The sequence below is a fragment of the Chiroxiphia lanceolata genome, chromosome 2 (genome assembly GCF_009829145.1).
Source record: "Chiroxiphia lanceolata isolate bChiLan1 chromosome 2, bChiLan1.pri, whole genome shotgun sequence".
Lineage (NCBI taxonomy): Eukaryota > Metazoa > Chordata > Aves > Passeriformes > Pipridae > Chiroxiphia > Chiroxiphia lanceolata.
In genome coordinates, this window is record NC_045638.1 from 27,981,429 (window position 1) to 27,993,696 (window position 12,268).

The 12,268-nt window shown below is 45.9% G+C and overlaps 1 protein-coding gene across 4 annotated transcripts in view; it reads right to left on the reverse strand.

Moving 5' to 3' along the window:
* Positions 1–8,888, reverse strand: part of LIMS1 (LIM zinc finger domain containing 1) — a 69,817-nt gene extending 60,929 nt beyond the window's left edge. The window contains exon 1 of one of the 4 annotated variants that reach the window (XM_032680410.1): positions 8,867–8,888. Coding sequence is in view for 2 of the 4 variants with exons in the window: in XM_032680408.1 (XP_032536299.1) it covers positions 8,618–8,670 (53 nt within the window). In the remaining 2 variants the exon portion in view is untranslated. Of the gene's footprint in view, positions 1–6,702; positions 6,726–8,617; positions 8,760–8,866 lie in introns of those variants that run through there. The other 3 variants (XM_032680408.1, XM_032680407.1, XM_032680409.1) reach the window with 3 other exon arrangements.
* Positions 8,889–12,268: the final 3,380 nt, after the last annotated feature.

A 12,268-nucleotide genomic window follows, 5' to 3' on the forward strand; every position in this document is an offset into this window, starting at 1 on the left:
TATCATGTAACAGCATTAAACTTCTTGAATCTCTTTTTTCAGTACAAATTCACAAAGCTATTCACAAATGAATAAACAGCCCAAGGTGAGCAGAAAGCTTTCTCATGAAACCCAAGTAGTAATGCAACATTACTGTTCCTGGATTCTTTGCCATTTTATCATGGTCTAGTAATTTTCCCGAGGGTGATGTCAAGGATCCTCTTAACTGTACTGTTTGCCCATCTCTGCATGGTAATGATAAAAATATTGATTTTCACATTTGTGACTCAGATGCAATTTGACACAAGAAGTCCAAATTATTTCGCCCTTGAAGGGCACCAGCTAAGCAATCACAAGCACAAAGAGCTTCACTCACATCAAAATGAAACAGCATTGTTGATACCTGACACTGAAAACAGCACTTCATTTTCTTTGTACTTTTCAAAATGAAGCCCTGGTCCAGCAGTAGATTTAATGCAGGTTATGGAAGGGATCATAGAATGGTTTGGGTTGGAAGGGACCTTTAAAGGTCATCTAGACCAACCCCTCCGCCTTGGGCAGGGACATCAACTCAGTCAGATGGGTCTGAAGAGCAGCAGCTGCAGGATGAGATTTGCCTTGAATGTGGGCTGACACAAAGCAGCATCATGCCTTCCCTTGAGAAAAGAGCTGGACACATTGAACACCCACCACCACCACAGAAAACCCTTTCCACGTTCCGCTGGAGAGGTCAGTTTAATAATTCCTATCTTGCATGTGACAGTAAGGAAAATGCAGCTTTCAGACTCAGGAAAAAGTTTGGAAACTTAGATCTTTGAGCTTACACCATACATAGCCACCAGCTATTCCTTCCCCCTTGCTTCATCTGACTGCAAAGCTGTGGTACAACTCATCCCTCCGCTGCCCAACGCTAAACCCAGCCTGGTGACCAGATGGCTCTGTGCCACCACCTGAAGACATCAGGCTTCCAGCATGGCATGAAGTGGGGTTGTGCAATGCCATTTCAGAGGGGACATCACTTGAGCAGGGAAAGGGAAGCCTTTTCTCTTTGAAAAGAGAGAAATTGTAACTGTGAGCAAATTCAATGGAGAGGGATTCATCCTGGGGCTGCAAGCCCATCAGTTTCCTCCAGAGACTGTCCTGGCTCTGTGGATTTCTTTTTTTTTTTTTCCTTTAAATGTGAACTTGAAACAGTTGTATATTGTTTCAGTGAGCAGGAAATCAGCCAAAAGAATAAGCCCTACAGGCTTCTAGATTATTTCAAACAATCAAAAATAAGATGCTATTCTATGATATAATTATAGAACTCACACTTCTTTGATGCACAATGGCAAATGAGCCCACTGAGGGGGCAAAAGGAGGTAGATTTTTTCCTGGGAAATAAGTACTTGTCTAAATTAACACCTACCCTAAGGACCATATTTATACAACTATTTCAACAAACAAGACTTCTGAAAGTCTGCTATAATCCACTGAGGAGAAAAGATCAAAGAAACAAACAGGAAGGCCAGGATGCAATCAAAATATTTGATCAGTGAGAGGTTTCTTATTTAAGCCATAAACTCAAGGGCATTTCAGTGGAAGCTGTGGGAGGAGAAGCCACCGTGAACACCTGGAGGCTGTGTGGTCATGGCAGATCTAGCCCCCTAGGGGAATCCTCCCTTCATGCCCCACTGCCATCCCTGCATCCCTCCGTGCACAGCACACCACCAATCCATCTCCCATCATTTTCAGTGCAGCAACGTTAAACAACCAAGGGTGGAAACTCTACTTGTTCTCCTAAATCCCACCACCTTCCCCGCCCACGTTAAATATTTGGCCTTCAGTTAAACTAAATGGATTTTTGTTTTTCCTTTTAGAGCGGTCTCACGATCCCCATGTGACCCTGGTGGGAGGACAGAGGGAGGCAGGGAGACCCCACAGTGCACTCAGAGCACTGCCGGAGCCCAGTGAGTGTCAGCCCACTGAAGGGCAGACATGGGTGTAATGAGCTTTTAAATACTTCCTTTCCTTTTCTGAAAAAAGAGAACAAGGGAAGAGCTACTGGTATTTTCTGATTTTCCTCCTCACAGTTTTTTTATTTTTAAATACATACTTAGCAAACATTAAAGAACTACATATTTGGATGCAACTCACACTAAACAACTGCTTCGATAGTTTATTTTTTTTTAAAAAAATACCAAATTCTCACTTTCTTGAAAGGCTTTACTTTTACTTGTTTGTATATTCCCTAGGTTATCAGTACATTTCCCTTGGTTTTTGTGACAGCAATATACATGTGCTTGTAACCAGAGAAGTATGAGAAACTCTGGAAACGTCCAACTGTGTATAAACATTTAAAGCTCAGATACCCTAATACAAAACAAGTACCTCTCTGAAACAAACATCTCCAGATGTTTTAACTTATTTATATACATATATATATAAGATGTGACTCAGGCACGGAAAGCCAAAAGAATGTTCTCATTTCCTGAGGCTGGCTAACAAAAAGGAAAAAAATGTGAATGAAGGAACAAAGATTTCAAAAGTCAGCTTTTTCTTAACAGCAGCAGCTTTAAAATGCTCCACTTCAAATCATTTTTCATATAATTAGAATACTGCCCCTCTCTTGCAACTGCGTATACTCACAGAAGGAAACACAGAAGGAAGAAAAAAAATACTGCTTTCTGGGATGTTTAAAGTTCTACAGAAACACCTCACTAGAGACGTGCCTGCCCTTCTCCTTTCAGCTCCAGTGAAGCTCACCAACACCCCCCCACCAAGCCCCCTCTCCCACAGCTTGCCTTGTCTGCATGGCACAGGGGTTGAGAAGAATGAGCCAGCAGCCACCTGTGCAGCGGCTGTCCCACAGCTCTGTCTCTGTATGGTGGCACTCAGCCCACGAAACCTCACAGCATCTCTTGCTCCATTTTTTTTTTTTTTTTACAAGCAGTAGCCAGTTCCTCTGGGACCTGAAAGCAACGGGTGAAGAAAGCCTATCATCAACTTCAGATCATGAAGTTGTGTCATGCCAACCAATGTCAGGTAGATTTAAACAGGCATTGATGTGTTGTTATTCTCGATGCTTTCTAACCATAACCTATATGTGTCGGGGGACAGGACATGGGCTTTCCTTCCTCTGAATCCTCTGAAAGTGAATTTCTGCAAACCAATTCTGTGACAACCATGACAAAACCACTGCTGGTGTGGTTTGCCTTCAAGCAGGGCTTTAAGAGGAGACAACAAGCTGCAGAGAGAACATTCTCAAGTGTATTTTCAACAAGAGAAAGCAAAATTGTCCAGGCAATCCTTCTGCAACAACCTGCAGGCAGGTGATCCCTCTTCCATTGCAACAGAGCATGGATGTGTCCAATTCTGACACCGCACCCAGGGCAGTCACAAGCAGTCCACAGACCCAACCCAGACCACCACCAAACACTGCTCCCTCCTTCTTTAGATCCCCAGAATCTCCTCACAAGATCTCACTTTTCACACTGTTCTCTGGGCCACAGCTACATGACCCAGGCACAAATCCATGATTCTGCTGAAATGGGTATTTCCATCTTTCCCACATGCTTTCCCTTCAACATCACTGATACCCATAAGACCAAGGAATCAATCCAGATTGAGACAAACCTAGTTTTAAATCTATGTATCTAACAATCTCCCTCATCATGCATTTTCAGCTGGGTCAGGTCCCTGATGCTGGCATGAGAGATGTTGGGGGACAGGAGAGTGTGGGTCAACCCGGTTGGCTGTAACACAATCACATTCTTAACTAAAATGGCTCTGTAATTGCTGCCTATGGGAACAGCAGCTGCCCTGGCACGGCCCACAGATGGTCTGTCCTGATTTGTAACACTGGCCCATAGAGCCGGGTCTGGTTGCTGCAAAGTGAATCTCAGCCCACTTACCAGCAAAGCCTGGCAAAAATAAGTTACTTAATACAGCACAAATGTCGGTCTCTGCCATGAAACACAAGTCTCTCCTCCTGCCAACACAGTTCAGAAGCGCATGGTGCTCATCTACAAAGTTACAGAAACATGCACCTATTTGCAAACATTGCCTCAAAAAATAGAGAGGTTTGCAAGCAGAAGCTGCTGTGCCAATTCAGCCCCGAATCCAGAGACCACCTTCCCCTGGCAGTGCTGGTGGGCAGCCCCTGCCTCCCCACCTGCCAAGCTGTATTTTTCATTCCCAAACCAGAGGTGGAGCATGCCAGCAGACACCGAGGGAGGACTCGGATGCTGCGGTTCCGCGTGGCAGGAGACTGACAGGCAGCCCCTTGCCCCTGCCAGGCAGCACCCAGCCCCAGTGAGGATGGCCAAACCCCCACAAAGTGTCCTTGCAAAGCATTGAGGTCCTCTTTTCCCCTCTCAGGGTGCATTTGAAACTAATTCTTTGTGCAGTTTCCTCTCCCCACATCAATCCCACAGCTGCTGCACGTCAGCGTGGGGTCTGGACTGGAGCCACTTTGCCATGTCGTTGCCTCCCAAATATTTGCTGGCATTACTGCATTGCTTTGCTGTGGTCTTTCTCAGTGCCCCCAACTACAATAAAACAATACATTAAAACAGAAAACCCTTTTAATTCTGAGCAGAGCAGCTACCCCATGCTGCTCTGGCCACCCAGGAAACGTTCATAAAGTCATTATAATGCCTTAGCTTCTCAAACGATCCAAATCAACTCCCCACCCGTGACATGAGCAATAAAGGGTTTCAACTCTACTGTTCACACCAGTTTAGGTTTTACTCAATCAACAGCCCATCCACCAGTGTGTTCTCAGTTCTTCAAACTGTTTAATGCAAGCAGTGTTTGAAATAACCCTAAGTGCACCAAGTTACTAAGGTCCCACTTTCTTATTGAATTCTGTATAAGTGACTGGTGAGGTTTTTTTAGTGACTAAAAAACTGACGAAAAGAAGGATCATCAGAGCTGGAATTCAAGGACTTCTTATTCAAAACACAAAGAAAAGCAATTACTATGAAAAATACAGAGCATGAAACCTCCTCCTGGGTGCCAGCCATGCTGTAATGCTATTTTTCTTACACCCTAGGGTGCTCCAGACTACGCCATTTTGGCCCCAGAATGTGGTTTTAGGCTGCAGGCAGGAGGTCCACTTTGCTCATAAATAGTTTGTCACTGGCCACACCATCAGCTTCTGCCCCCTGGGACCTCACTGAAGTCTCCAGGTATGGAGACAAATGTCTGGTATAAAGGGTTATTAGGATACACAAAAACAGCTGAGAAAATGACAGTATCTTGACTTTTTTTTTTCCTTCTATCTGCTTAAAAAAACAGAAGTAAGCATTTTCATAAAGACTTACACATGCAGGAAGGGAAATGCTGAAGTAATTGCAAAGGAGTGTCCCAATTTGAAGAAAAGTATTAACCCCAGGGCACAGTCCCCTGCTAGGTTTTACCTAATTGTTAGTCTGAATTAGTACCTTTCCATCCTTTCCCCCTTTCTGTCTCAACACTAGCACTTCTGCACAAGCTGTAAGGGTGGCGTGCACTCTAACACATCGCTAACACGACGAGGACAGCAGACCACGTATGTGGCTGCTTGGTTCACACTATGGACAGCTAATACAAGGGAAGGCTTTGGCTATAAAAACGTGACTGTCAGTTTCATTTTTCTTGTCATCAGCACTTGCCATCATGGAAAGACCTGATATGAGTAATTTCCCCACTGACTATCATGCCGCTTTTACCACAGCCAGCAATTAAAGCCTCCCTATATTGAAAAGTAATAAGAGACTGCATTGTGTTACAGAGTGAAAAACTTTTGAACTAGGCTTTGGAGGAGAACAAAACACAAACAAATCAGGATGTGTAATCTAACACACTTAGCATGAAGCCGCAATTCCAGGAGCTGAAAAGCCTGCCTTAAGTGCTCCAATAATAAATATTTTATTGCAACTTGAAAAAGAATTTGTTAACCGTGCAAATACCCTCCATATATTGCAGGTCATTAATGCTTCCACTGCAGTAACTGTATGGAGCCAGTTCTAAGAAAAATAACTGTGCATTACAACTGAGACTAAACTACAGCATCACATTTAGCTTATTTACAGAGTCCCTATCAAAGCCAGTAAGACCATGAAGTAACCATGTTTTTGAGCTTCACAGTCTACAGCAGAGTAAGAGCTGTAAATCCAATGAGTCTATGGCAACTTTTCAAATGTAGTTATGCTCTGAATAAAGAGGAGCTTGCTTTTTATTTTGCTGCATGCTGGCCTGTATTTCTTGCTACAAAGAAAAACTTAGTTTGTGCTAGGAAAGTACAAAAGCTTAAGACAATAATGGTTCTGAACTGCAAGGTAATGTTTTTCTCTGAACCGCACAAGAAACTTATTCCAATAATAACACACCAAGATGAGTTCAGCACAACCAGCTGGAAAAGCTGCCCACAAAATTTAGAGGACACTTATAAAGCAAGTAGGTCTAGTGACAAGCTATCAGCCCCAGGCAGCATGCCCAGCAATCCTGAATGGCCCACCACTACCCAGCAACAGGGGACACTGCACATCCCTCCCTGCCCAAATCCCTCTCCTCCAGGGCAGTCTGGTCTCTCAGTATGATGCTAAGACAGAAGGCTGTGCCTCAGTAATGGGTGTAGAGCCGACAGCACCAGCCTGCAAGTTCCTGTAGTTGCAAAACAAAAGCCACAAACATGACTCGAGTTCATAAAATGGAGAGGAAAAAAAAAAGTTAAAAAGAAGAGTATTTCCTTGTGCATACCTGCTGACCAGATGTCTGCTGCTCTTCTGTGTCTCAAATCTGGAGAGAGACCTCAAGTAATTCTTTCCTTTTTTGTTTTCTTCCCAAAAACTGATTATTTAAACTCCCTAAATTAGAGCAAAAAGTCAAGATCTAAAATCTCTCAGGAATCTCAGCCTGCAGAAGCCTTTGAGGTCACCTTTTATTTTGTTAAAAGGTGGGTTTGAACGAAACATGCATTTCTAGTGTTTCTTACCCAAAGAGTCAAAACAAGAAATCACACCAATTTTTAATTCTCTCCTTACATTTTACCAAATCAAAGTATATGTTTCAAGAGCCTTGCCCCTTCGTTTTATTTTGACCAGCCACCTGCAAACCCGCTCTAGGTTAGCTCCCACCAGAGTGCTCTGCTACTTCATCTCTGCAAGTTTCTGCAAGCGTGGGCTCTAGTCTGACTTTGTCCCAAAATTGCTTTGCTGTGCCAGGGGTGTAGCCTAGTTCATATCCTGGGAAGCGTGTACCAGCAGGGCAGCTGGCCTGCTCCCTGACAACTTCAGCAGAACAGATGCCAAATACGTAATTGCTCTGTTTACCTGGCCAAAGAGGCAGGCTCTGCAACGGAGCCGAAACACCTGTGTAGGGCTGAGTGATACACAACTACTTGCAGTTGCAAGACTGACACTGGTAGCACAAATACTCAGCCATTTTCAGGAATGCAGAAAGAAGCCTGGCCTGGAAGCATCCACCACCCACTACAAAATCAAGTGACTTCTGGAACGACTGAAGAAAAAGTAGTTACCTCAATACATACAGACATCTGAATCACATTATCGCGTTTTTCTAAGCATGTGGCTGCACGGCAGCTAGAGAGAAGGCTGGTGAAGGCTGGAGAGATCTTGCCCAGGACATCAGAGTACTGACCCTGGGAGCAGAGCTGGCTCACCAGGATACCACATGCCACCACGGTAGCCCCAACTCTGCCTGACTTTGTAGCTGCCACAGCTTTTCTGCAAAGGTGTGGTGCAGAGCTGGAGGAGTTTGCAGTAGAAGTCGGACAAGGAAAAGATAAGGCAGTCTTTACCAGGCTAAAGTCTGTGTGCCAGCAGCCATCCTGAACCTGCAGCCCAAAGCAGCTATAAAATCACTCCTTTTCCTTCCTTCAGCTCCAGGTTTTGACATATTAGCACAACACTTCCCTTTAATTAGGGTCGCTTAATTAAGCACTTTAATTACGGTCATTTCTTCCCAAGAAACAACTGCACCAGGCGAGGCTTTGAAAAGCTGAGCGACGAGTAGAGCAGCCTTTGCCTTCCGTAATCCATCACTATAAACCTGTCCCTAAGATAGTACTGCCCAGTAATTGCGGGATATGCATAAAACTGTATCAATCGCACGACATCGAGGTTATTCAGTACGATGCTTTTAAAATGACCTCCCTCGCAGCACAGGGCGCGTTTTAGCGCACTGGGCATCAAACCCCGCTCACGGCACGGTCGGGACGTGCGATCCCCTAGTTCTGGGTGTTATTCCCAGTTCTCCGTAACAAGGACACCGGAGCCGCCCCACTGCTCCGTCCGTGCGCGTAACGCCGAAGGGGGGATCGTGGGGAGAAGGGATTCCTGCAGTGCCCCCCGCTGCTGCTCCCGGGAACGCCGTGGGAGAGGGGAAAGTTTCCCCGTGGAAGGGGAGTTTCCCGGGGCGAGCAGCAGGCACACGTGCACGGCTGCGGACGCCCAGCCACCCCGGCGGGATCCCAGCCCAGCCCAGCCCAGCCCGGCCCGGCGCCGCCGCCGCCCTCCGCCCGGCGGAGCAGCGGGGAAGCGCCTTTCCCGGGCGGCAACCGGTGACAGCGGCCCGGCCGAGACAAAGCGCCGCCCTCGGCAGCCGCCCGCCGCGGGAGGCGGGACGGGGCGGGCGGCCCCCGCGCCTCTCCTACCTGTTACAGTTCATCCCGGCCGCCGCAGCCGCCGCCGCCGCCACCCCCAGCATCCCGCCGCTCCCGCCAAGCGCTCTCCGGCGGCGGCGGGAGGAGCCAGCGCGGGCGGCGGTAATGGCGCTGGGCGCCCGCCCCGCCGGCACTCCCCGCCCGCCGCCGGGGGGCGCGCTCCGACCGCGCCGCCGCCGGGACCCGCCCCAGCCCTGCCCCGGCCCCGCTCGGCCCGCGGCGCCCTCACCGCCCCCGCACCGGGAAGGACGGGACGTCCCCGACAAAACTTGGGGTCCCGCCGCCCCCAGAGGCTTCCCAACAGCCCCGCGGCGTCGGATAACTCGCCTCCTCTGCCAGCCCAGCCGGAGGCGCGGCGGCGGCCAGAACGCCCCGCAGAGTTACGTGAAGTAGGTGCCTCCTGGGAGCGTCTGCTGCTGTTATTTTAATTATTTGTTTTCCAGAACAGAAAATTGCTGTCAAAACAATTCCAAATATTTTCACTGTTTCCTGTGTGTGGTTGCGTAGTACAGAATTATGTGTAGCAAAAGAGCTGTCGCCTCACCTTAGGGCACCAGATATGCTTAGGTGAGAGTTTGCTGGAGGAAGAGTACGTTTTTAATCAATATTATTTAAAAATATAACAGTACCAATAAGCAATGGCGTGGGGAAAGGCCAGCACGTTGTTTAGGCTCAGCTACCCCGTGTTTAGAAAGTAAATGTGAGTAAGTTACCTTCAACACCAGCACTGCCAAACCTGGGGCCAAACCTCCTGCTTTTCTTGGAGAGAAACTCTCTCATTCCAAACCATACCAGTTTCAGGAATGTATGGACAAATGAACAACTGAGAGGAGCATAATAGAAAATGTGGGATTTATTAAGGTGTCTGTATCACCACTCATTGCCATCCTTAATATCAGAAGAAGGAAGTGGTGTGGTGGAATGAAAAATGCAAATATTTGCCTGCCAGGATTAAGGAAGTCTCTATATGGCTCCAAGAAGACGATAACTCAGGGAATATGTTAATCCAGTCAAAATCAGCATGGACAGGTATGAGTAGTACACATCAGAAAGAATAATTCAAAATACATGTACACGGAGTACATCTACTTTGGTATCCATTAGAACCAGGAAAAGAATGTAAATTTTCAGGACTATAATGCAGAAAAGATATTTGATGGCTGGGCCACAAGCATGGTTCTAGAGAGAACTACCACTGTAAAAACACAAAAACATCAGACTGTCTGGAGGACTGTTGTTTGTTTATTTGTTATTTTGCTCCTTGGCAGGGTTCAGTTTTGCTTGCCAACTTCAGGAATCAAACATAGCAAAACTCTAGCATCACAGAGAATACATTTCTGCACTAAGAGGGAAATAAAATACACAGTTGGAAAGGGAAGGGATAGTATGCCAAAAGAGAGGGAGGTGATCCCCTCCTCTTTACTCAGCACTGGTGAAGCCACACCTGGAGGGCTGGGTCCAATTCTGAGCTTCCAGGTGCAAGAGATACATGGACATACTGGAAAGAGTCCAATGAATGGCTACTAAGACGACTAAGGGACTGGAGCACCTCTACTATGAGGAGACTGAAAGAGCTGGGACTGCTCAACCTAGAGAAGAGAAGGCTTAGAGGGATCTTATAAATTAATAAAAATACCAGAAAAGGGAGGGTACACAGAGGACAGAACCAGTCTCTTTTCAGTGGTGCCCACTGACAGGACCAGAGGCAATGGGCAGAAACTGCAACACAGGAGATTCTGAATTCTCTGAATTCAGGGAGAAAATTTTCACTGTGAGAGTGACTGAGCACCAGCACAGGTTGCTTGTGGAGGCTGTGGACTTTCCATCCTTGAAGATATCCCATAGCTGTCTGGACACTGTCCTGGGAATCTGGCTGTAGGAGGCCCTGCTTGAGCAGGGAGGTTGGACAAATGACCTCCAGAGCTACCTACAAACCTCAACCATTCTGTAATTATATTAAAAAACAAAGCCCCCCCTCAAAAAAGAAAAACTCTCAACCCAAAAAACCAAACCAAACCACACCCAAACCACCCACTTATTTTAATGAGTCTGTCAGCAGAGCTTTCTTATAGCATCTAAATAAGTAAGTACTCATTCTGTGCCAGATGAAAGTAATACAACCCTTTTGTTTTTTTCTAATCAGCTTTGGGCAGTCTGCCATTACTTGTAGACAGCTTCTATGAATGTCTTTAATTAACCTCAGTTTTTCTGCAAGAATTTCAGGGCCTCTCCCATTGCAAGTCCTCCTGGGGAGCTGGACAAGACGGTTGTCCCTGGCTGCTGAGCCCAGCTGAGGAGCAGCACCTCTGACCAGCACAGCCTAAAACTGGGGGGGAGGTGGCTGGGCAGGCATACGACTACCAGGGCAGCAAACTCCAAAACAGTAAATTCTGGAAATAATTAACAGGCAGTGCCAGCCAACTACTGCAGCCATTACGGCACTTCCTTTGGAGAGCACATTAATAGATTTAACGGCAAGTGAATTGCACCATCTGCAGTTTTCCAGTGCTTTTAAAGATGAAATCCCTAGAGCCCAGTCTGCTAGTAATATAATCTTAAAGTAGCAAAGGCATTCTCATAGAGAGCTGGAGAGCATCCCCCAAACATGTACTTATGCCAAACACTAAGTAGCAGCAGCTTTTGGAAACACTGTACGAAGAAAAGCCAGGAATTCAGTTTCATAGATTACCGCCGCAGGCTCTGTGCACTTTGCAGCAAGTTTGCACCTTGGGGTCTGATTTAAATTTTTGTTGTGTCTTGCTGTACAATAGAAATAACAATTCTTAATTGTTATTAATTGTCCATTACCTAGTATTAGAGCATGCTTGCATTCTAATTATCTTGTAAAATTCAGTCCAGAATACTCAGGCAAATAGTTTAGTAGGATTCACAAACACACACCACAAACTCAAAAGAAAAAGATCACTCCTTCCATTCCAGTATGATGAAGGCTACGACCATTTCTTCCTTTAAAAAAAAAAATATGGTAATCTACCTCCTTATTTCTGCTTACAAACCCCTCACAAAGTTTAACTTTATGCTGCTAATTTACTTGGCATCAGGTGGAGAAGTGCCATTATCCCCAGCAGACAAGCCAGGATACAGAGACAGAGAAACTGAAATTAAATTCACAAAGGAAGCATGTGCCAAAGCAGAGATTTTGGACTCCATGTCTCCAGACCAGCATATTAATCACAAAATTAATCCATCTCTTTTTCCCCTCCCATCTCTCCCTGCTAGACTAGCATAAAATGCAATTTTAAGAAGCCATATGCTTTTGATGTTCTGTTTCCAGAACATGTTTACATCTTCCATCACTGTTGAAATTCCAAACTTATTGTATTGCAGCTGGCAGTGGCACTTAGGGGCATGGTTTAGAGGTAGACTTGGCAATGCCAGGTTAACAGTGGGACTCAATGATCTTTGAGGTCTTCTCCAAAACAATTGATTCTGTGACTATAAATGACAGCAACCTGTTCCTGTACCTCACTACCCTCACAGTTAAGAATTTCTTTCTAATATTCAGTCTTAAGCCTACTCTGACTCTGAGTGCCTATTAGCAGAGCAGTCCCATGGTTGTTTATCTTAATACAATCAATGGAATTAAATTGTAAACTGGGTCAGTGTTCTTCACGTCACACC